At 39.7% G+C, this 24,025-nt stretch overlaps 1 protein-coding gene across 1 annotated transcript in view; it reads right to left on the bottom strand.

Moving 5' to 3' along the window:
* POGLUT1 (protein O-glucosyltransferase 1) overlaps positions 1–24,025 on the bottom strand; it is a 937,534-nt gene that overhangs the window by 416,728 nt on the left and 496,781 nt on the right. The window contains exon 6 of the mRNA XM_044072938.1: positions 17,997–18,056. Coding sequence (XP_043928873.1) covers positions 17,997–18,056 — 60 coding nt within the window. The remainder of the gene's footprint in view (positions 1–17,996; positions 18,057–24,025) is intronic.

A 24,025-nucleotide genomic window follows, 5' to 3' on the forward strand; every position in this document is an offset into this window, starting at 1 on the left:
TGCACTTATAGTGACCTGTGTGGTAAAACTTTTTCTGTACTTTTCTGCTTTTCTCCATGTTTTATTTTCCATGTTTTTGCCAAGAAAGTTATCTGCTTGCATTTGTTCAGTTAGTTCTAGGACCTTAGTCTTGTAGCTTCACGTCTAACTGTGGGAAGATTGTGAATTATAGCAAGATCTTAGCTCCATTTTTACATTATACTGCACTTCTATCTCCATAAATAGGATTACTTGTAAAAGCTAAATGTTTGCATTTTTGAACCCTGTCTAGGTCCTTAATCTTGTAATTTAATTCACAGTTGTGGCAGATCTATGAACTACTGCCACATTTGTAACTCATTTAGTCATTTACTGCTAAATGTTTCCCATAAACAGTTTTAGTTATAATTTCTGCATAGTATGATGTCTTAGACTGTTATAGGATTGCAGCAGTGGAAATACTGTACACTCATTGACGTTACTGAGCTGTAGCTTAGAGTCATAGGACTAGAACTCCAATATTGGTTTTATTTGAATGGATCCCTCTCTAGATAGTCTGCTTTTTGCAGTTGGAAATTTTCCCCAACTTTCCCAACTTACCCCTTCCTTGTGGTTTTAAAAGGCATCCATCCCTTATGGTAATCTGACTTTCAAGGTCTCTCCCTCCCCTCTTTCATTGCTACTGTCTGTTGTGTAAGCTATTTAAGTACTTTTAACACCCATTGCTTTCCAAAGATCCATAATACTGAGTGTCCTGCCAGCAAAGCAGTATTGTTCTTGAGTAAACCTCCCTTACTACAAATTGTCTCCTGCTCATCTTCCCAGAGCTCCCATCAGCTTAGCTTCTGTGTTGCACTGTGACAGGGTCCCGCATCAATCTTGCTCCATCCTTGGAAGATAAGACATAGTTTTGCCTTTCAGTTAACTGTATTAGGGTGGTATTGCTTTATTTGTTGACTTTGCACTTCAACTCACTTTAAAGATCCCTAATATTGTACTGCTTGCCGACTGCTGAGATTTGCACTTTGAGAAAACTTCCAGGTAGTGTTACTGAGTAATCTGCTACTTTGCATTTGTTGCTGGCACTTACTTGTTGCAATCCTGCACTTTTGGCCCAGCAACACTACCCTTTTACTTAGTTATGCAGAGAGAAACTAGTTTGTGCAGGGGCAAGCATTGCCCCATGTGCTTAGGGTAGATACTCCTGTACTACTCTTCACTCCTGAAACAACTTGCTGTCTACTCAAATAGGGCCAGAAAATACGGGCGTGAACTTTCCTGCTGTCTCTGCAGCCAGCTTGGGGAAATGGATGTCCTCAGGCAATATAGCAATTGCCTTGTTTTTACTGATAAACAGCTTATTCTCAAACAAATGGATAAGGTATAGGAAGGATGTATTTACACAATGTCACACAGGAAAAGCTCTCACATACAAACACATGCAATACCAGCCAGGTTGTCAGAAATGCACACACTACACCCACAGCATACAGTATGGGCCAGACACTTAGAACCACAAATACTGAAGCTCTTAAAAGTAATTTGCCTAAAGCAGCTATCCTCAAATGACCAAAAACACTCTACTAAAACATTGCCAACTACAACACATAAAGCCACACTACACGGAGCCTCAACTTCAAAGTCCATAAGGCAAGTCACCACATAACCCAATATTTTAGTCATAGAAGACTCAACTGTGAGACACACAAATGTTCCTCTCACCAGGCTGAATAAGGAGAAAGTCATGGTCAGTTGTCTATCAGGAGCCAGAAGCCACCAGGTCATGCACTCAGATCATTGGCCCACAGGTACTAGTATTACTCAGAAATAGTCCAATTGGGTGTAAATGACCTGAGACATACCACCTCCAGGAGTACATGAAGAAAGGTTTTATGGAGCTCTTAGACTATGTGTACCTGGCTGGTGTAAGCCAAGCACTGAGCAGCATTCTACCTTCACCAAAGATGATGAACACGCACAGAAGATAATTGACTTCTTAGCATCTGGAGTCATTCCAAAGGGGTGCAATATTTATCAGCATGGGATGATACGATTAACAGACCACATTGCTTTTCCAGGGATGGTCTGTACCTGTCTCCTCAAGGCTTTTGAATATTGGCTTAAACATTGTCCTTCCCCATAGCACCTTTTAAGGCAATATCAAACAGACAAACCTTCTGACGCAGCAAAACCAACCCAAGGGAATCTAAAGGTTTTGCTGCTCAATGCCAGGAGTCTAAACAAGAAACTCTACACACCTCCAAGCTCTCCTTAATCTGGAGGATGCAAGCATCTGTGCAGCTAATGAGACATGGTTTAAAGCTGCAGAGAGCACCCCAGCAGTTCAAGGCAACAATGCCTTCCACACATTTAGGCCAGTTACTGCACAGGTAGGGACTAAAGGTGGAGGTGTCTCAATCTACATCAATAACAAGGACACCTCAAGGCAGGTCAAACAGGATGATGAGCTTGAGCTTCCCAGTGTCCACATTACCATGGGCAAAGTCCCATATCATACCCTTGCTAGCTACAGATCCCCCTTCTAAAACCCACAACTCATATTTAAACTTACTGGAGACACTCACCATTCAACTCAACACTATATTCGTGGACTACTTTAATTACCCCACTATAAACAGGGAATCATATATGACCTGCAGACCCAGAGATTCCTGGACTTTGTAAACAGTAACACCCTGGACTAGATAGTCCAGACATACACTAGGGAAGCAAACATACTAGACCTGGTCCTCTAACATTGGAGAACTCTACACCCCCCCTCCCCAGTGTAATGTGTTCACTGGTAAGGTTGGACCATAAAGTGGTCTCTTAAAATAAAAATAAAACCCATGACCCCAGCTAACCCCATAGCATTTAGGAAATATTCTAAAGCAAACCCCCAAAATGTGAGAACACAGCTGCCTATGCAGAATTGTTCACAGATACTCTACAAAATCATGTAAATAAGTGCAAAGAGATAACTGTGCCTACCACAGATAAGCTCAGAACAAACTCAAAAAACAAACCACCTTGGTAGTATCCAAACATCAATAAGCTGTTCAATATAAAGAAGAAAGTCATACAAAAAGTCAGGAAATACCCCACCCAGCAAAATAAAAACTTTCTCATCAATCTGAACAAACAGCTCAGAGGGCAAATCAAGTTTACCAAAGCCAATTTTGAAGTAAAAATAGTATCCCAGTCCATGGACAACCACAAGGCTTTCTTTAGCTATGTCCATAACTTCAAAGGCAGTGCCCAGCAGTGTGCAGAACTAATTACAAGTGGAGAAGCCTACATGGAGTCGGAAGATATAGCAAATTTTCTGGCTAACAAATTCATCTCCAATTTTAGCACCCATAGTCACCCCTCAAGAAATACCATCAAACATAACCCTCCCAACCATCACTAGGGAACAGGTTCTAAACGCCCTCTCCAAGGTCAAGGGTACTGCACTGATGGGCCCTGATAGTTTTATTCATTTATTGCATTTGTTTACCGGGAAAATCCACTGGGCCTAAAAAAGTCCATTTTCAGTGGAGGTTTGGGGAGAAAACCTCTGACAAGAACATAAATATAGAAAATATTAAACATTAAGTGGTACAAAAATAGATACAGTGTTACACATGATTACTGAAATATATAAAAAATATATACATAAAAGCAGGAATTTTTTTGGCTACCAGATGAGTTCAATCAAAGAGGTATAAACAGAGATATCTTACTCAGCATTACTGCACCAGTATCAACAAGTGATGAAAAATAATAATTATAGAGAAAATATCATCAGTCAGCAGTAGAAAAAAGCAAAGGAGTTTAGTTATCATACTAGGAGAAGGAGGAGGTTAGATTACAGAGAAAGTACATAGCCAGGAAGAGGTGAGATGACTTTTCAGTACTTGTTTGAAGGTGGTGGTGTTGCCTATGTTTCTTATAGAAGGTGGAAGTGAGTTCCATAGTTTAGCAACAGTGGAGCAGTACTGGAGCTGACCAGCAGGTAAAGTGGGCTTTTTTACTTTTAGAAGTAGATGACTTTCAGACCTTAGTTGCCTGCTGGGTTGGTATTGGGCAAGTAGTGTCGAGAAAGCAGCACAGTCTGTGGGTCTGTAGATTACTTTGTGCACTGTAGTTAGCCGGGTGAATGAGAGACGGTGGGGGAGTTTCAGCCAGCCTAATTGTTTCAGTGAGTTACAGTAGTGGGATAAGAATTTGCCCTTGGTGGCAAACTTAGCTATTCTGTTGTAACACATTTCAAGTTTGGATCTTGCAGAATTTTGGATATTAGTGAGGAGAGGGGCGCCATAAAGGAGGGAGGATAATAAAAGGATAATAAAAAGATGGTTGCAAGGGTTTGTCTAGTAGAGAGGCTAAGAAAGTGTTGATGCCTGTGACAATACCCCAGGATGCCTCCTTAATAGCATGAAACATGACCTATGATATCACTGAAGTCACTATGTAATCACAGCCTCCAGGCAGGCTTTGTGCCACACAACTAGAGAACTGCAACAGTTATCCCTCTGCATAAAGGCTGGCCCACTACAAACCCCAGAAAATACAGACCCATTAGTCTGACTAGTCTCACAAGTAAAACCATGGAAAAAAATTATCATGGAAGTGATTAATAATGACATTGGAAACCTCCAGACACTTGATCTAACTCCTTTGTCAAGGGACTTCTTTAAAAAGGTCACCAATGAGGATGAAATGGTGCATATTTCCTACCTTGACTTGACCAAGGCATTTGATATAATACCCCACTCAGGCAATGTAAACAAACTCATGGAATTAGGTGTAAATCCCTATGTTACACTCTGGATTGCCAGCTGGCTCTGAGATAGGACCCAGGAAGTTAGGATAGGGGAGTTCACCTCCACAAAAAGGCCAGTCACTAGTGGAGTTCCTCAGGACTCGGTGCTGGGTCCTATCCTTTTTGGCATATACTTCTCAAATGCCAAGACAAACGTCAAGAGCTTCTGGCTAACCAAGTATGCAGATGATTGCAAACTGGCAGCAGTCATGGAATCCCCCAAAGACACCAATATCCTTCAGAAAGGGCTAATACAGATAAACAACTCGTGCCACTGACAGTTTAAAAGTCAATGCCAAGAATGCGTAATAGTACCCTTTGGGAAGTTGGCTACCCAAAGAAATTACTTCACTGGTAACACACCCCTAAGAGTGGACCCAACAGTCAGAGATTTGTTGGCAGTAACCTGATTTTTGACAAATGTGTCTAAGGTAGTGAAGAAATCATTCTATGTTGCTCAACTTATAACAAGGTTATTATTTATTTATTTATTGATTGACTGACATTTGATTACCAGCAAAGTCCGAATGGGTAGAAGCCCATTATCAGCAGGAGCCTGGGAAGAAAAGCTCCAAATTATTACAAAACATTTTAAGAACAATTATTTTACAAACTTCAAAAATAAAACAAAAACATCTGCAGTTTAAATAATTATGACAAATTAGATATAATATAAAAACATTGCTTAAGAATCGATACAAGTTATATGAAAACCATCTAACATTTAAAGAAATTGTAGACAGTTTGTACAGAAATTAAAGGTAAGTTAATGAATGAAAAGGTACTTGTTCACATTTAGGTATATAGTTTATCCTGGTTTTGAGCAGATTTTAGCAAGGAAGTCTTTCAGAATGGTTTTGAAAGATGGGAGGGAGGGTATAGAACTGATGGATACAGGTAAGGAGTTCCAGGCCTTAGCAACCTTGTGCAAGTACAGGCAATAGCCAGCAGATTTGCTAGGTTTGTATTCAGACAGGAGTTTTTGGTCACTGGATCACAGTGACCAAATGGGAACACAGTTATGTAGAATGTTTTTTAGTGATGGACAGGCAGGTGGATGCTGGATAATTTTATAGGTGGAAACTGTGTATAGGTTCATAGGTTCATAGGTTCATACTAGGCTATCTGCCCAAGGGCATTTATAAGCCTAGCCCATAGTTATGTAGTGTGCCACCCCTTTGTTTGAAAAAAACTATGCCTGTCATTTTGCTGTGCCCCTTTGTGGTCAAGCAGTAGCTCAATGTTAGTTGATGAGGCAGTTCTAACCAATTTAGGCTTTTCGGTGCTAATACAGTGGTGGGTTCTGAAAGGGGTATTTGCTGCAAATTTAGCAACATTGCTATAGAATTGTTCAAGTTTTAATTTTTGTGAAGCCTGGAGGTAAGTAAGGATGGGAATGCCATAAAGAAGAGTGGGGAGGAGATAAGTAGTGGCAAATGTGGTTTAGTTGTGCCAGTGAGAAAGTTTTTGGCTCTGTAAAAAATCCCTAGTTTTTGATGAGTTTTTCTTATGCAATTTTGTATATGCAGGTCGAAAACAAGATTATCATCTACTATCACCTCTAATAATTTGCTATGAGAAGTGACTTCAATGGTTGCATTATCAAGAGAGAGGACATTACATTTTGTTTTTTCATGAGAGAGGGATTTGTGGGGAAAATGTAGGTAATTTCTAGGTAGAGCATAACTAGTGAGTTGCAAAGCCATGCGTCAGTGGCTATTAAAGCTTCCTGAGCAATTTTTTGGAGGTGTATCATGTTGCCAGATGTGCAAATGACAGTGGAATAATCTGCAACTGTATTAGGGTGGCCTGTTGTGCAGATGTATAGAGGGTGTTGTTGAAAATGTTAGAGAGGAGGGGACCAAGGATAGAGCTTTGTGGTACACCGATAGTGACTGGGAGGTAAGGAGAGAGCATGGAGTGCCATTTTACTGACTGACACCTATTTGACAGGTAGCTTTTAAGCTAGTGACATGTGGGCTGAGTGAGACCTAGTGAGGGCATTTGAAGTAGAAGTTTGCTGTGACAAACTGTGTCAAAGAGTTTAGACAATTCTAGAAATAAAAACACACTAGTTTGCCATTATCTCTAGCTTTATTGACAGAGTATATATATATATATATATATATATATATATATATATATATATATATATATATACAGGTTAGACGGGCAGTGCTAGTACAATAGGAAGGGCAGAATCCTTGTTGCGTAGGGGATAAAAGTTCTTACTGCTGGAGATAGTCTAGCAACTGTTTCTAAATAAATTTTTCACGTATTTTGGAGAGAGGAGATAAGATTGCTATAGGATTAAAATTATTAATATCTGTTGAATTTCCTTTTTGGGCAGAGGGATAATGTGTGACTTTTTCCAGAGAGAAGGAACATGGGTATGGTTATCTAGGTCAAATGAAGTCATTGTTCCACTGTATTCATCCCTCATCAGACCTATCATTGAGTACAATGCCCCCCCTTCAGTATATACCTGACCAGGTACATGCAAGAATGGCAACATCCACAGAGGGTCCTCATAAAAAGAAAACACAACTGTAACAATATGTCCAATGTGGATCACCTCAAAGCCTTATCTCTATACTGTCTCCTACAGAATGTTGATGGGTGATATATGTCTGCCACACAAGGCATCCTAGGATCCCACTCTGATGGACCTCCTGCATACCCACAAAACAAGCAGCATCAGAACTACCTTCCTTGACTCTATTCAAGCGTAACCTGGACCAGTGAATGGGAAAACAGAAATTCATCTGATCTGTCATCTATGTCTCTAATGGATAAAGTCTATCTGTAAATGTTTCACCATCCATGTCCTAGTTTATACACAGGGCACTGAATTTGTAGGATACATTTGGGATGCATGGCTAGGCTTAAAAAGGCCATTGTGGTTGTTAGCCTAGTATATACCTAGGAACAATACCCCGCCTCAAACCAAAGCTTATTTCACTCTCAGGAAGTATACCAAACATAGGCAGTGTTAAAACAGGAGCAAAAAGAAAACTGTTTAAGGAATTAAGACAAAACAGATACTAATATACATTATGTTACTGAATAATTTCCCGGAAAATATATAATAACTTGGAAGACATTTTAAGCTGATTATTTAATGCTTGAAAAATTAAGCAAATGCTGATTTTTTTTTTCCAATTAGCACACAACAATGAAAAACTGCAGATAAAAGTAACTGGAATACGCATATAAAATAGCACACTTTTTGCCATAGGTCTGCCTCACTACATGAATGAAACGATTTAAATGTACAAGCATTAACTTCTGTATACTTAAGCAATAACCCACGCCTGGGTGTGGGTAATGCTGGATTTACCTACAGTTGGTGTGGTTTGGTCACGAGGCCGAAGCCGAGTGGTCAAAGACAACCGTGGGTAAATCCAGCATTACCACCAGAAGTGAGTTATTGCTATTATAATGACATTATTTAAGAAAAAATACTTACTTGTCTTAAATAATGGCATTGTATAATACCTCCTTGCTGCCCTTCCGCAGTTGTCCAGTATTCTGAGGCAGTTCTGATGTACTGCGCATGCATATGGTTACGCAGTGCATCAGAGCTGTGTGTGGAAGCAACGGAGAAAGGAAGATCTCCGTTGCTTTTTAAAAATGTGTCTCGCTATGTTAAAAGAGTTTAACATAACGAGATAGCTTTAAAAAAGCTAAGCAATGGAGATCTTTCTTTCTGCGTTGCTTTTTTTAAAGCTGTCTCGCTATGTTAAATGAGTTTAACATAGCAAGATAACAGCAACGCAGCTCTTCCGTTCTCCGTTGCTGTCCAAAACAAAAAAAAAAGACTTATACTAATGGAAAAAGTCCGGGCGACCGGACCTTTTTCCATTAGTATAAGTCTGATTTACAACGGGCACGCTGACCAATCAGCATGCAGGTTTTAGAATATTAATGGAGGGCCGTTGTATAATTTTTAATTACTAACAGAAAGTACAGTTTTGTACCTACCATAAATGTAGATGTCCGAACTGGATAGCATCTGCAGTCATAACAAGTGGGTTGTCCTGTCGTCAGGCAGCCCTGCAGTCGGCCGGATTCCAAAGTCCGGGTCCGGCTTGACTGATGTCGCCTCCACCTGACGTCATCTCTGTTGGTCTTCGGGTATAAAGCATCAGCCGACGCCATTTTCCTCAGTGTTTCTTGCCCCAGATGCCAGTAGCCCTCTTGCAGGCTAAAATTTGGATAGATGCCAATGTTTCCAAATAGATAGAGGTAAACACAACAATAAGCATATATGTACATATATACAAACAAATACACCATAAAAGACTCCCCCCAACAGCTAGCTATTAGGAGGGTAAACACCCTAGGAGTACCACAGAGGGGAAGGAGGGAGGGTAATCCTGACTGCAGATGCTATCCAGTTCGGACATCTACATTTATGGTAGGTACAAAACTGTACTATGTCCTTCATGGATGCATCTGCAGTCATAACAAGTGGGTAGAATACCATAGCCAACTAGGGGAGGATAAAAGTAGATTATGGTGTGTTTAGGATCCCTTGCAGTACAGCAGTGGCAAACCCTGCTCGGGATCTGGAATATAGAGGCAAATTATAATGCTTGGCAAATGTATGCACGGAGGTCCAAGTAGCCGCCTCAATAATGTCTTTGGTTGCCACTCCTCGTAAGAAGGCTGTGGTAGTGGCTGCTGCTCTTGTAGAATGAGGTCTTATGTTCTGTGGAATTGGTTTTCCATGGAAGGAGTAACAGTATCGTATGCAATTTCCTATCCATTTGGAGATTGTCTGTTTGGAAATAGCTTTTCCTTCCCTTCCTGTTGCATAGGCTACAAAAAGTTGGTCAGTCTTTCTGCTATTTTTGTTCTGTCCAAGTAGTAGCGTAGCTGTCTATGTACATCCAAGGTATGCAGTATTCTTTCCCCTCTGTTTTGTGGGTTGGGAAAGAAGGTAGGTAGGTGGATTGCCTGGTTCAAAGATACTCTGGATACCACCTTGGGCATAAATGTAGGATTAGTCCTCATGGACACTCTATCTTGGTGGAAGATTAGGAAGGGTTGCACTGCCATAAAGGCCTGTAGTTCTGAAACCCTCCTTGCTGAAGTAATTGCCAGTAGGAAAGCAGTTTTCCATGACAGGTGTTGTAGGTCTGCTGTTGCTGCTGGTTCAAAGGGTGATAGTGTCAACTTTTCTAGCACAAAGTTTAAATCCAAAGCTGGTAATGGTGGTTTCCTTGGAGGTTTTACATTCTTGATTCCTCTGAGGAACTGCCTGAGCAAAGGGTGCGAAAAAACAGGTGGATCAAAGCTGTATTCTGCTGAAATAGCTGATGCATGTATCTTGATGGAGGAGTAGGACAGGCCTGAATGAAGAAGTTCGCCAGATACTCCAGAATGTTAGGCATATCTATGTTTGACACATCTTTTCCTCTTCGGTACTCAAATGACAAACCTTTTCCATTTTCCAGCATAGTTCCTTCTTGTTGAAGGTCTGCGTGCTTCAAGAATAATGTCTTTAACTCTTTGAGAAAGTTCTGGATTAGCTGCTGCTATGTGATGTTCCATGCAGTCAGTTGTAGCGTTTTAGGTTTGGATGTATGATGCTGTAGTTGTTCTGAGTTAACATCAAAGGCATCAGGGGTATTGGCCACATATTGTTCTGAGACATGCTCTTCAGTAGTGGGTACCAGTGTTGTCTTGGCCAGTTTGGGGCTATCAGGATTATCCTTGGACGTTCTTCCTTGATTTTTAGTAGTACCTTGTGTATCAAAGGAAGAGGTGGGAATGCATATGCTGTTAGGCCTTTCCAGTTGAAGGAGAGTGAGTCCACTTTCCATGCTAGTGGATGGAATGTCCTTGTGCAGAATTTTTGAGCTGGTGATTGAGAGGTGATGCGAATAGGTCTATCTGTGGCATTCCCCATTTCTTTGAGATGGTCTTGAAGATGTCCATTCGTGGGCATCCGAAGTGGTTCTGCTTAATATGTCTGCTAGAGCATTGTCTTTCCGGTACAAATATTGCCTGTAACTGAATGTTGTAGCTGAGTGCCAGGGTCCACAGCTCCAAGGTCATTCTGCATAGGGGTATGAATGAGTGCCTCCCTGTTTGTTGATGTACCACATGACTGTGGTGTTGTCTGTCCTTATCATCAACTGGCCCTCTTTGAGGAATGGTTTGAACTTTTGGATTGCCAGTTTTACTGCCAGCATTTCTTTTAGATTGATGTGCAGGTGAAGTTGATCCTGTGTCCACAATCCTTGCACGCATTTGTCCAGCATGTGGGCCCCCATCCTAGGTCTGAAGCGTCTGTTGTGATGGTCTGGCTTGGTTGAGATCGGCTAAAGGGTAGGCCTGGGTTTGACTGGCATGCCTGAGCCCACCATAGGAACTCCTGTTTTAAGCATGGAATTAGTGGGATTTCTGTTTCTAGACTGTGTCTGTGTTGGGACCATAAATTCTTTAGGTACCACTGTAGTTTCCTCATATGTGCAAAGTTTGGATCTTGCAGAATTTTGGATATTAGTGAGGAGAGGGGCGCCATAAAGGAGGGAGGATAATAAAGGATAATAAAAAGATGGTTGCAAGGGTTTGTCTAGTAGAGAGGCTAAGAAAGTGTTGATGCCTGTGACAATACCCCAGGATGCCTCCTTAATAGCATGAAACATGACCTATGATATCACTGAAGTCACTATGTAATCACAGCCTCCAGGCAGGCTTTGTGCCACACAACTAGAGAACTGCAACAGTTATCCCTCTGCATAAAGGCTGGCCCACTACAAACCCCAGAAAATACAGACCCATTAGTCTGACTAGTCTCACAAGTAAAACCATGGAAAAAAATTATCATGGAAGTGATTAATAATGACATTGGAAACCTCCAGACACTTGATCTAACTCCTTTGTCAAGGGACTTCTTTAAAAAGGTCACCAATGAGGATGAAATGGTGCATATTTCCTACCTTGACTTGACCAAGGCATTTGATATAATACCCCACTCAGGCAATGTAAACAAACTCATGGAATTAGGTGTAAATCCCTATGTTACACTCTGGATTGCCAGCTGGCTCTGAGATAGGACCCAGGAAGTTAGGATAGGGGAGTTCACCTCCACAAAAAGGCCAGTCACTAGTGGAGTTCCTCAGGACTCGGTGCTGGGTCCTATCCTTTTTGGCATATACTTCTCAAATGCCAAGACAAACGTCAAGAGCTTCTGGCTAACCAAGTATGCAGATGATTGCAAACTGGCAGCAGTCATGGAATCCCCCAAAGACACCAATATCCTTCAGAAAGGGCTAATACAGATAAACAACTCGTGCCACTGACAGTTTAAAAGTCAATGCCAAGAATGCGTAATAGTACCCTTTGGGAAGTTGGCTACCCAAAGAAATTACTTCACTGGTAACACACCCCTAAGAGTGGACCCAACAGTCAGAGATTTGTTGGCAGTAACCTGATTTTTGACAAATGTGTCTAAGGTAGTGAAGAAATCATTCTATGTTGCTCAACTTATAACAAGGTTATTATTTATTTATTTATTGATTGACTGACATTTGATTACCAGCAAAGTCCGAATGGGTAGAAGCCCATTATCAGCAGGAGCCTGGGAAGAAAAGCTCCAAATTATTACAAAACATTTTAAGAACAATTATTTTACAAACTTCAAAAATAAAACAAAAACATCTGCAGTTTAAATAATTATGACAAATTAGATATAATATAAAAACATTGCTTAAGAATCGATACAAGTTATATGAAAACCATCTAACATTTAAAGAAATTGTAGACAGTTTGTACAGAAATTAAAGGTAAGTTAATGAATGAAAAGGTACTTGTTCACATTTAGGTATATAGTTTATCCTGGTTTTGAGCAGATTTTAGCAAGGAAGTCTTTCAGAATGGTTTTGAAAGATGGGAGGGAGGGTATAGAACTGATGGATACAGGTAAGGAGTTCCAGGCCTTAGCAACCTTGTGCAAGTACAGGCAATAGCCAGCAGATTTGCTAGGTTTGTATTCAGACAGGAGTTTTTGGTCACTGGATCACAGTGACCAAATGGGAACACAGTTATGTAGAATGTTTTTTAGTGATGGACAGGTAGGTGGATGCTGGATAATTTTATAGGTGGAAACTGTGTATGTTAGTTGATGAGGCAGTTCTAACCAATTTAGGCTTTTCGGTGCTAATACAGTGGTGGGTTCTGAAAGGGGTATTTGCCGCAAATTTAGCAACATTGCTATAGAATTGTTCAAGTTTTAATTTTTGTGAAGCCTGGAGGTAAGTAAGGATGGGAATGCCATAAAGAAGAGTGGGGAGGAGATAAGTAGTGGCAAATGTGGTTTAGTTGTGCCAGTGAGAAAGTTTTTGGCTCTGTAAAAAATCCCTAGTTTTTGATGAGTTTTTCTTATGCAATTTTGTATATGCAGGTCGAAAACAAGATTATCATCTACTATCACCTCTAATAATTTGCTATAAGAAGTGACTTCAATGGTTGCATTATCAAGAGAGAGGACATTACATTTTGTTTTTTCATGAGAGAGGGATTTGTGGGGAAAATGTAGGTAATTTCTAGGTAGAGCATAACTAGTGAGTTGCAAAGCCATGCGTCAGTGGCTATTAAAGCTTCCTGAGCAATTTTTTGGAGGTGTATCATGTTGCCAGATGTGCAAATGACAGTGGAATAATCTGCAACTGTATTAGGGTGGCCTGTTGTGCAGATGTATAGAGGGTGTTGTTGAAAATGTTAAAGAGGAGGGGACCAATGATAGAGCTTTGTGGTACACCGATAGTGACTGGGAGGTAAGGAGAGAGCATGGAGTGCCATTTTACTGACTGACACCTATTTGACAGGTAGCTTTTAAGCTAGTGACATGTGGGCTGAGTGAGACCTAGTGAGGGCATTTGAAGTAGAAGTTTGCTGTGACAAACTGTGTCAAAGAGTTTAGACAATTCTAGAAATAAGAACACACTAGTTTGCCATTATCTCTAGCTTTATTGACAGAGTATATATATATATATATATATATATATATATATATATATATATATATATATACAGGTTAGACGGGCAGTGCTAGTACAATAGGAAGGGCAGAATCCTTGTTGCGTAGGGGATAAAAGTTCTTACTGCTGGAGATAGTCTAGCAACTGTTTCTAAATAAATTTTTCACGTATTTTGGAGAGAGGAGATAAGATTGCTATAGGATTAAAATTATTAATATCTGTTGAATTTCCTTTTGGGCAGAGGGATAATGTGTGACTTTTTCCAGAGAGAAGGAACATGGGTATGGTTATCTAGGTCAAATGAAGTCATTGTTCCACTGTATTCATCCCTCATCAGACCTATCATTGAGTACAATGCCCCCCCTTCAGTATATACCTGACCAGGTACATGCAAGAATGGCAACATCCACAGAGGGTCCTCATAAAAAGAAAACACAACTGTAACAATATGTCCAATGTGGATCACCTCAAAGCCTTATCTCTATACTGTCTCCTACAGAATGTTGATGGGTGATATATGTCTGCCACACAAGGCATCCTAGGATCCCACTCTGATGGACCTCCTGCATACCCACAAAACAAGCAGCATCAGAACTACCTTCCTTGACTCTATTCAGCGTAACCTGGACCAGTGAATGGGAAAACAGAAATTCATCTGATCTGTCATCTATGTCTCTAATGGATAAAGTCTATCTGTAAATGTTTCACCATCCATGTCCTAGTTTATACACAGGGCACTGAATTTGTAGGATACATTTGGGATGCATGGCTAGGCTTAAAAAGGCCATTGTGGTTGTTAGCCTAGTATATACCTAGGAACAATACTCCGCCTCAAACCAAAGCTTATTTCACTCTCAGGAAGTATACCAAACATAGGCAGTGTTAAAACAGGAGCAAAAAGAAAACTGTTTAAGGAATTAAGACAAAACGGATACTAATATACATTATGTTACTGAATAATTTCCCGGAAAATATATAATAACTTGGAAGACATTTTAAGCTGATTATTTAATGCTTGAAAAATTAAGCAAATGCTGATTTTTTTTTCCAATTAGCACACAACAATGAAAAACTGCAGATAAAAGTAACTGGAATACGCATATAAAATAGCACACTTTTTGCCATAGGTCTGCCTCACTACATGAATGAAACGATTTAAATGTACAAGCATTAACTTCTGTATACTTAAGCAATAACCCACGCCTGGGTGTGGGTAATGCTGGATTTACCTACAGTTGGTGTGGTTTGGTCACGAGGCCGAAGCCCGAGTGGTCAAAGACAACCGTGGGTAAATCCAGCATTACCCACACCCAGAAGTGGGTTATTGCTATTATACAATGACATTATTTAAGAAAAAAAATACTTACTTTTCTTAAATAATGGCATTGTATAATGCCTCCTTGCTGCCCTTCCGCAGTTGTCCAGTATTCTGAGGCAGTTCTGATGTACTGCGCATGCATATGGTTACGCAGTGCATCAGAGCTGTGTGTGGAAGCAACGGAGAAAGGAAGATCTCCGTTGCTTTTTAAAAATGTGTCTCGCTATGTTAAAAGAGTTTAACATAACGAGATAGCTTTAAAAAAGCTAAGCAATGGAGATCTTTCTTTCTGCGTTGCTTTTTTTAAAGCTGTCTCGCTATGTTAAATGAGTTTAACATAGCAAGATAACAGCAACGCAGCTCTTCCGTTCTCCGTTGCTGTCCAAAACAAAAAAAAAAGACTTATACTAATGGAAAAAGTCCGGGCGACCGGACCTTTTTCCATTAGTATAAGTCTGATTTACAACGGGCACGCTGACCAATCAGCATGCAGGTTTTAGAATATTAATGGAGGGCCGTTGTATAATTTTTAATTACTAACAGAACTGAGGATTTCTTGATTCCTGCTGCTGTTGCAAATATATAACTACTTAAATCAATTATTTGTAAGACACAGAAAGAAGAAATGAGGGCAGAAAGAGAATGGAGCCACAAATAAGTAGGGGTTAACTACACAAGCTAGAGAAATTTTGGCACAAAATTTTAGAATGCTTATCTTACTGGAGTTTAACTTGTGAAGTCTCTGCGTTTCTGCAGATGGCAGTGTGTACTCCTGGTGCAAAAATGTTTTTGCAAACTTATGAAGAAATGTTCACCAAACTAAATGCAGAGTTAAAATTCTTTTAATAAGTTATATTCTCAAATAAAACTTTCAAAATATTCGTCATAGGAGTTCCTTCATGAGGGAACAATTTTGTATTAAAAGGTGATTTTCCAGTCACTGTAAACAATGGAAGTTTCCAGCAAAACTACCCAATAAGAGTGTCATAATTTTAAGAGGCAGGGACTCAGATATACTACACTAAATACCTGGACCCAAAATGAGGAGAAATAATGAAGATTTGTTGACATGAAGCTCCAAAGAAAAAAAAGTGTGATTTTGCCTGTAGGCATCTGCCTGCTGCACAGTATCAATGGCCTCCAGAAGTGCAAGGAATACAATTGTGCTGCAGATTTATATAACGTAACTAAAGAGGTTGAATGATGCTGGGTAGAGGGTGTGCAGTGGAAGGGTTAAGAGGATGGACAGAAGACGGTGATGGACACGTTTATTTAATGTAGATATTTTGATCAGGAAATGCATACAGTTTGGCTACAGTAAATTTATATACTAAGCCATTACTGGATGGCATAAGAATACTTGGTGGGGGGGGGGGTGACACTTGCAGTAGCTAGACTGGCAGTTTTAAAGATTTTTAATCACTGCTACACTTCATTTTATGACTACAGCTGTGGCCTGGAACAGAAAGGCTTGGCAGCATTTACCACTTGGTTATTCTAATGCAAACAACTGACAGTGAAGGACTGGGAACTCACAGTAACAGTATATACATTTGCATAGCAAATGGTAGTGGGTGGGGGTGATTAACTGCAATAGGTGGGCAGGGGGATTTTTTTATTATTAATAAAGGAAGGTGCATTAATGCACCCTAAATAAATTGCATACCATTTGGCTATCTCAAATGGGTATTCACATTCAGCTTTATTTTATTACTGCAGATATGGTCTGAAGCATACAGTGTACTGAGTAGGGGACAAGAACTACATAGGTTTGAGGGGGGAAATTATTTTGTTACAGCTAGTGTTATTTTGTTCTACTTTTGCACTCTAGTTTGCTGAACAGTTTTATAAACGGTCACTATGGTAGCTAATAAAAAAACACACTTACTAATGTCTAACTGCAGCGTAAAAATTAGGGATATTTAGTTAGTGAAATAACAATGGATCTGCTATACACTCATCAGCCCTCAACTTAAATAACCATAAAACTGGAGAACTGAAAGGTTAAGGCAAGGTTCAATCAAGCCCTACATTTAAGAGATATCTGTGCACCAGTGCAGCCTGATGGAAAATCCAAGTGTTGTATGCACGTGCATGCAAGTCAGCATGGAAACAACTTTCTATTTCACAGCTGTCTTTTCAGTTCCATTGCTTTTGTTATCTTTACATGCCTCCCAGCTAAATGACATTAACATGTTACAGAAATACACTGGCAAAATGGTACACACATTAAAAAGTACATTAAAAAACTAAATCATGTGCATGTAAAAGTAACAGGTAATTCAATACTACAAATAAAAAGCTCTCGTGGCTATGATCATAGGAGACTGAATACAATACTGTTTTATTTATATTTAAATTCAAACAATTTTTATTCTCCTTATTGACTCCAACTCTAAAATAATACTACCCTCTGTGTTACAAATACAATAAAATGTCTATCTGTATTATTTCTTGTTTCTCTTCTCTGTATTCTCCTCATGCTGCTATATATATATATATATATATATATATATATATATATATATATATATATATATATATATATATATTCAAATTGCCATGTATGATAACTTCTGTTGTTTATGTCTATATAAATGTTTGTATTACTATATGTCAAATTAATTGAATGTTTTTCTGTGGAGCTTTTCTCCCTGGGTCTCCATTGAAAAAGGGCTCTGTCCCAGTTGGACTAACCGGGTTAACAAATGTCAAATAAATAAAAATATTTTCTATGAGTGTGTAGCAGAACTTTATACAGCAAGACCCATAACACAAATTCAAAGGTCTGTACTCAGCCCAGTCACACATTAGTACAATTAAATGCATACTCTTTTCTATAATAACAGAATGCTTTATTGTGCAAGTGGGTACTTGTAATTTAAGAAGGTAAACTTACCTGGAGCCTCTGAAGAATCCTTTTGAAATCTTTTCTGCCCACGGCCACTTTCTGGCAGATCTAAATTTTTTTTACACACACAAAAATATTTAATTAAAAGTTATCACTAATATACAGAAACATTACAAACTCAAAAAGAAAACAAAATATCAGGCCACTTTCAATGCTGGATTACACAGCATATGTCATATCTACATAAATGAATGTATTGAACACTGATGAAGTGTACCAGTACAGCTTGCATGAAAGACACAACATGAAAAATAAACAGGTCTAAGGAAACAACTTAAATCAACAGACTTTTTCTGTAAAACAACTACAGTCTTCTTGCTATATGCCATCTGGAAAAGTAGTATTTGAATTTACTACTTTTACCCCATAGCACCATATCTACCTGCTTAAAGGTGAAAAGCCCAGCTGACTAAAGAACACTTTGCTGATTCATAGGTTCATAGACTTTACTGATTCAAAATCAGTTCATTCTGTTTCAGAATATCTTTTTAATTCTACCCAACCAGGCAATGTATATTAAAGCAATGAAATTAATTATTCAAATTGGTGTTTTATGCAAACCTCCTAGCTGCCTCACCATTCACACATTCATGCCTCGCCAAACATCACGTCACACTCACCTAATGCTAGTCTACGGGAACAAAATTCCCAGAGGCTATAGTAGAAATTCTTTTTATTTAATAGTCAAGGCTCAGCCACTGAGTCAAGATTCAAGATAGGAGTTAGCTGTATAGCTACCTCCGTAAACTCTAAAACTTGAACTTTTAATTACTCAAAAGGGCTTTAAGCTATTTTGGTGTGTTTAACTATTATTATTCACCAGGCTATAAGGACATTATATCATTTTTCTTTTAGGAAAATTAGCAGTAAAGCATTAGTCAGTTAAGAACACCATTTACTTTAGGAAAGAGGATATTATTGACCTAAACATATCACTTTTAACATTAAGAACTCTGGTTTTGAGTCCGATGGTTGGGTTTTATTTCATGTAGTAACCCATCAGGGTGGAAGGAGCTTAAATGTACAGGGAGAAACAAGATTTTAAAGGCTGAATGCTGAAACACAGCTGCTCTAAAGAAGGTCTAATTCCAGTAGTCAAGGTTGACAAAATAATGTTTGGTGAAGGTATGCACCCAAGACCAAGTTGTCATAACACAAATATCAACAAAGGAGACATTTTAAAAGCAAGTACTACACACAGCCATTCTTGCAGATACATGAGCTCTAATCATAACATTCACCAGTGACCAGTTAACCAGCAGATAAAAATGATAATGTGCTAGCAAATCAAATAGAAAGTGTCTGCTGGGCAACTGTGAACAGCTGATCCATCTTGCTAAACTTCGACACACATTACACCAGAGCTGACAGCAGACATCCATGCTATATTGTGTGAGGAGCTCTCTCTCATCTGTTTTCTGTCCCCTAAGAGAAAACCAACAGATGAATGGGCTGGTTCATAGACATCTCAAAAACTGCATGCAAAAGAAACTGTAAATTAGTTTTATTGGGACACTTGATCCTTGTGAAAGATCTGATATGATTACCCTACAAGGGCGACCCTAAATCTCTGTGATCTTACTTGCAGAACTGATGGTCACTAACAACAGAGTCGTTCAAGAAACAAACCTCAACGTCATCCAGACAGCGGGCTAAAATGAAGGACAGACAAGCCCCTTGATCATGAAGTTTAAGTCCCAAAAGTGAGGAGGGATTCTTCAAAAAATGACAGAGATGCAGCACTCCTTTCTTGACCAGCTTGTGATGGGCTGAAATCCTTCATTCCATTTCATGATGAAATGAAATAGTGATCACGTGACCTTGACCATAGAATAATGGAGGGCTAAATCATGCAGGTACCAGTGAGAGGGACAAAATCACTGACAAGGGACGTAACTGGACCAATGTACTGCACTGCTCTGACCAGAATGAGAACGGTATCCACTTACGGGTGCAGAGCTGTCAACTGGAAGGCTTCCCAACACCCTCAAAAACCTCTGAGACCTCCGTTTCCTGTATAACTAGGGATCTAAATGCTTGAAACTATGTCTCTCTCAGTCCCCAGGAGCAAGAAGAATGGATTTTATTCTTCTTTTAACCTGATATATGGAAACAGCACTAACAGTGTATATACAAAAGCCTTCTATGGGGCAAGACAGAGCACAAATCCTCTACAGCCTCCTGTATTCCTTACTGCACCAAACAGAATACTGGCGGATCATGCCTTCCCAAGTGGTGAATAGGCTGATTATTGGAGTGCCCTCTTCATGGAGACAATGACCACATGCAGCCTCTAAATCTGCAGCTCCAGTGCAGGACTACAGAAGCAGCTCAGAGAGTCTCGTCAACAAATTCACTTCTCCAAGAATGTGAAAGACAGAGTGGGTGACACCTCTGCTTGTGGCCTATTGCTGGATGAGCACTCCCTTCCACCACAGGTGACAGGTAGGATTCTGTGCTCCCTAGCTTGTTTAGACACCACACAAAAGATTGGCTATCTGATCAGATAAGGAAAGGCCCAGAAACAACTGTCTCCCAGACGCCTGTGGCCATGAGAACTGCCTATAAGCACCACATGACTGATGTGAAACTCATTCTCCACGGGAAACAAACCTTCTGGCCATGCTGGAGCTAGGTATGCTCTCCACTCTATAGTGAAGCCATGGTAATCAGAATCTGTGCTGGATTTGTAAAGAGAAAATAAAGTGAAGACCTGTTATAAAGTTAAAAAAATTTCTAGGCTTACTGACAGGGTCTGACACTGGAAAAAGGTTTATAAGGCTTGCTCGACTCTGAAGTCCCTGACACGTCACAGTCGACTCCAACACTAAAATCTTTAGGCATGCAAAAGGTAACAGCAGCCACCAGGCTCAGAATAAAAAACATAAGAATCCACATCAGAACCACATATTGTATTCTCACCTAGACTGCTAGAGTCATGAACTCCTCTGTCTTTTCCAAGACCAGAAATGACAGGCACTGGAAACTGTCCTGCTCCAAGTCTATGAAGGTTAAATTCTAAGCAAGAGTCCCACAGAACTTCTCTCAATTTATGGTCACCCTAGGGTCTTCAACTAAAAAAGGACCCACCAACAAGGTCTTCCAGGGAGTCACTGCAGGGTTGATAAGGAGCCAGTCTTCACAGAAAGGAAATCCTTTCCCTGCAGGGCTTTGGACACCATAGCCAACAGCTTAATAAGGTATGGGGTAAGGAAGAGAGCCCAAATTGCAACACTTTATAATGAAAATGATGCTCACTCAAAGTTAACCAGAGGAATTTTCTGTGTGGTTCTCAAATACTGATATGCTAAATAACATCCATCAAGTCCAGAAACACCATTCAGCCATCCTTTGGAATAATGGTATGAAACCCTGAGGGGTCATTGCCAGAAACCTGACACACTGAATGTGCTTGTTGAAGTTGGTGAGGACACCCTCCTTTCCTCTATTATGATCAGAAAGGGGCAGAAATAACTGTCTCCAAATACAGGACAGGACCCCTTTTACAGCAGAGTCTGAGTCAGTTATAAGAGCTTTACTGAGCTGGACTGGCCCACCAGATTAGATATCTCAGGGGGAGTACCTATGAGTGCCAAGACGTGGCAGAAAATGCCCATGTCTAGAACCCACTGGCCCTTCATGATGGTTTGCTGAGTCTGTGCAAACTCAAACTGCCTCCCACAGAAGATCTCACAGTCAGCACTGCAATAACACAACCTACAGAATCACCTTCTTGAGGAACTTAGCAGCAACTGATGGGGCAGGAACAGATAGATTCTTCAGTATCTTCCTCATATGGTACAGAGGATTCTAGGTTTGGCTGAGCTTAGAAAAACAAGTGAAGTTGAAAGAACTGTCATCATAAAAGGCCCTCTCAACTTTGGTTGAGGAGGTCATCAACCAGGTACTGTAAGGTCTGGCTGAAAAGAAAGTTCATACAGAAATGGACATCCAGAATGCTATTTCTGAGTACCTCCTAAAAGGAGGGGGAACATCCTCAGCTGCATGATCTTGCCCAGACACACACTCTAGGCTATGGTCCAAACTATAGCACATGCACAGTCAAGACTGCAATTGGACAAATGGTATCCCATTTTAGAAGATGTCCCAAGGTTTTCCACAAGAGCTCTTTCTATGCTCAGACTCTATGAGATGCTCTGGGAGCTCTTTTAGGTTTAACAGTGCCTTGGATACTACAGAGAGCTGGAACAGGTGAAATGAACAGTAGAGGGTTCTAAGCCTGAACATGACAGGGGAGTATAAAGTCTTACTACTTCTGTCCAAAGATTTGGACTCCTGGTCAAGCAACAGAGTAATTGTGTCATAGCTTCTTTGACCTATGGTGGACCAAAGAAATCATATTACAAGTCAGCTCAAGGACTTGATAAGTAATTCTACACACTTTACTAAGAGCTTATAAAGGGCATCTGCCTTCCTTGGGGCTGTTTATGCAGAGTCAAGATACTCCCAGCTTGCAAGAACAATACCAAAAGAAACCATAAAAAGTAGGATAAAAAGGCATTAGAGAATGGGCAACCTGTAGATTGCATCCTGACTGGAGAATGAACATTCTCCAGCAGGGCGTTAATCTACAGGTAATGCTCGCTGTAAAAATGAGTCTGCCGCTTCATGGCAGCATATTAAACTGCCAGGCAGCTCAGGCTGAAAAAAATAATTGTCACCATTATTTTATGCTCACTTAGCACAGCTTTTGCTGTTTACTGAGTGTAAAATAAGAAAGAAAAAATAAATTAAAGCGTGTGTGTGTGTGTGTGTGTGTGTGTGTGTGTGTGTGTGTGTGTGTGTGTTATGTGTGTTTATGTTTCTGTCTGTGTGAATGAATGCATGCATGAATGTAGGAGTGACTGTGTGTGTGTGTGTGTGTGTATGTGTGTGTGTGTGTGTGTGTGTATGTGTGTGTGTGTGTGAGAGAGAGAGACAGAGAAACACACACACAGACTGAAGAGTGAGATTGATCCAGCAATCTCCTGGAAGCAGCAGTAGTTAAGAGGTTTGCGTACCTCTTGACATACCTCTCAACTGCTTAGCACAAGAAATCTGGACAAGGTCTGACATAATGAGGGGACAAATGCACAGAAAATGGGATACGTTTTAAATATTACTCTTATAAACTTAGAAAGTTGGTAGAATAACAGGATTTGTGTTACCATGCATTTTCTGAAGGATATAAAGTCTGAAACTCAAATGTATGTCATTATTTAGTGACTTTAATCTTTAGATAATCCAATTGATTTATCAAAAAAACACATTTATATGAGGAACAGACCACAAATATGAGACAAAAATCTGGACATTCTGCAAACATTCTGTACAGTTTTAAATGATTTGTGTTAGCACACATTTTCTGAAGCAGAGCAGGTGTGTGTCTGTGTGAGAGAGAGAGAGTGAGTGAATGAAATCGACCACTGGTAGCAGTAAAGAGGTTTGCATACCTCTGGACCTTTCAGCTAAAGAAATCTGGATAATGTCTAAAATACATGGGGAACAAAGGTACAAAAATAGGAACAGGTTTAATTATTGTTCTTATAAAATTACAAACTTGCTTAGATTTGTGTTAGCTTGAATTTTCTGAAGGAAATAAAAGTCTGAAACTCAAATGTCTGTCATTATTATTAACTTCTATCAACAATGACTGGCAACAAACCAAACGTTTTAGGAGTAAGGTATTTTTTCAAGTGTTATATTTTGGATGTAAATTGCTTTCTTCAACACCATTAATATATACTACAGCCAGTTTAAAACCTTTCGCACAGGAATTATTTTACATAAAAAATATACATAAAAATAACATAGTAATAAAAAAAAATAAGTAAGTAAAACACAACAATTTTACAGACAGCCCATTCTCTAAGCAAAATAATGCCCTCCAGTGTGTGTGTCACTGTGGAAATACCCTTCCAGGGGAATAGAGGCCCTCCACTGTTACTTCCACAATAACAAACACCCTGTGCTTGCTTAATGAACAAGATAAAATACATCTTTCAGTATAACCTGGT

This window comes from Protopterus annectens, chromosome 5.part1 (assembly GCF_019279795.1).
Source record: "Protopterus annectens isolate FY-2018-M chromosome 5.part1, PAN1.0, whole genome shotgun sequence".
In the NCBI taxonomy this organism is placed as follows: Eukaryota; Metazoa; Chordata; order Ceratodontiformes; family Protopteridae; genus Protopterus; species Protopterus annectens.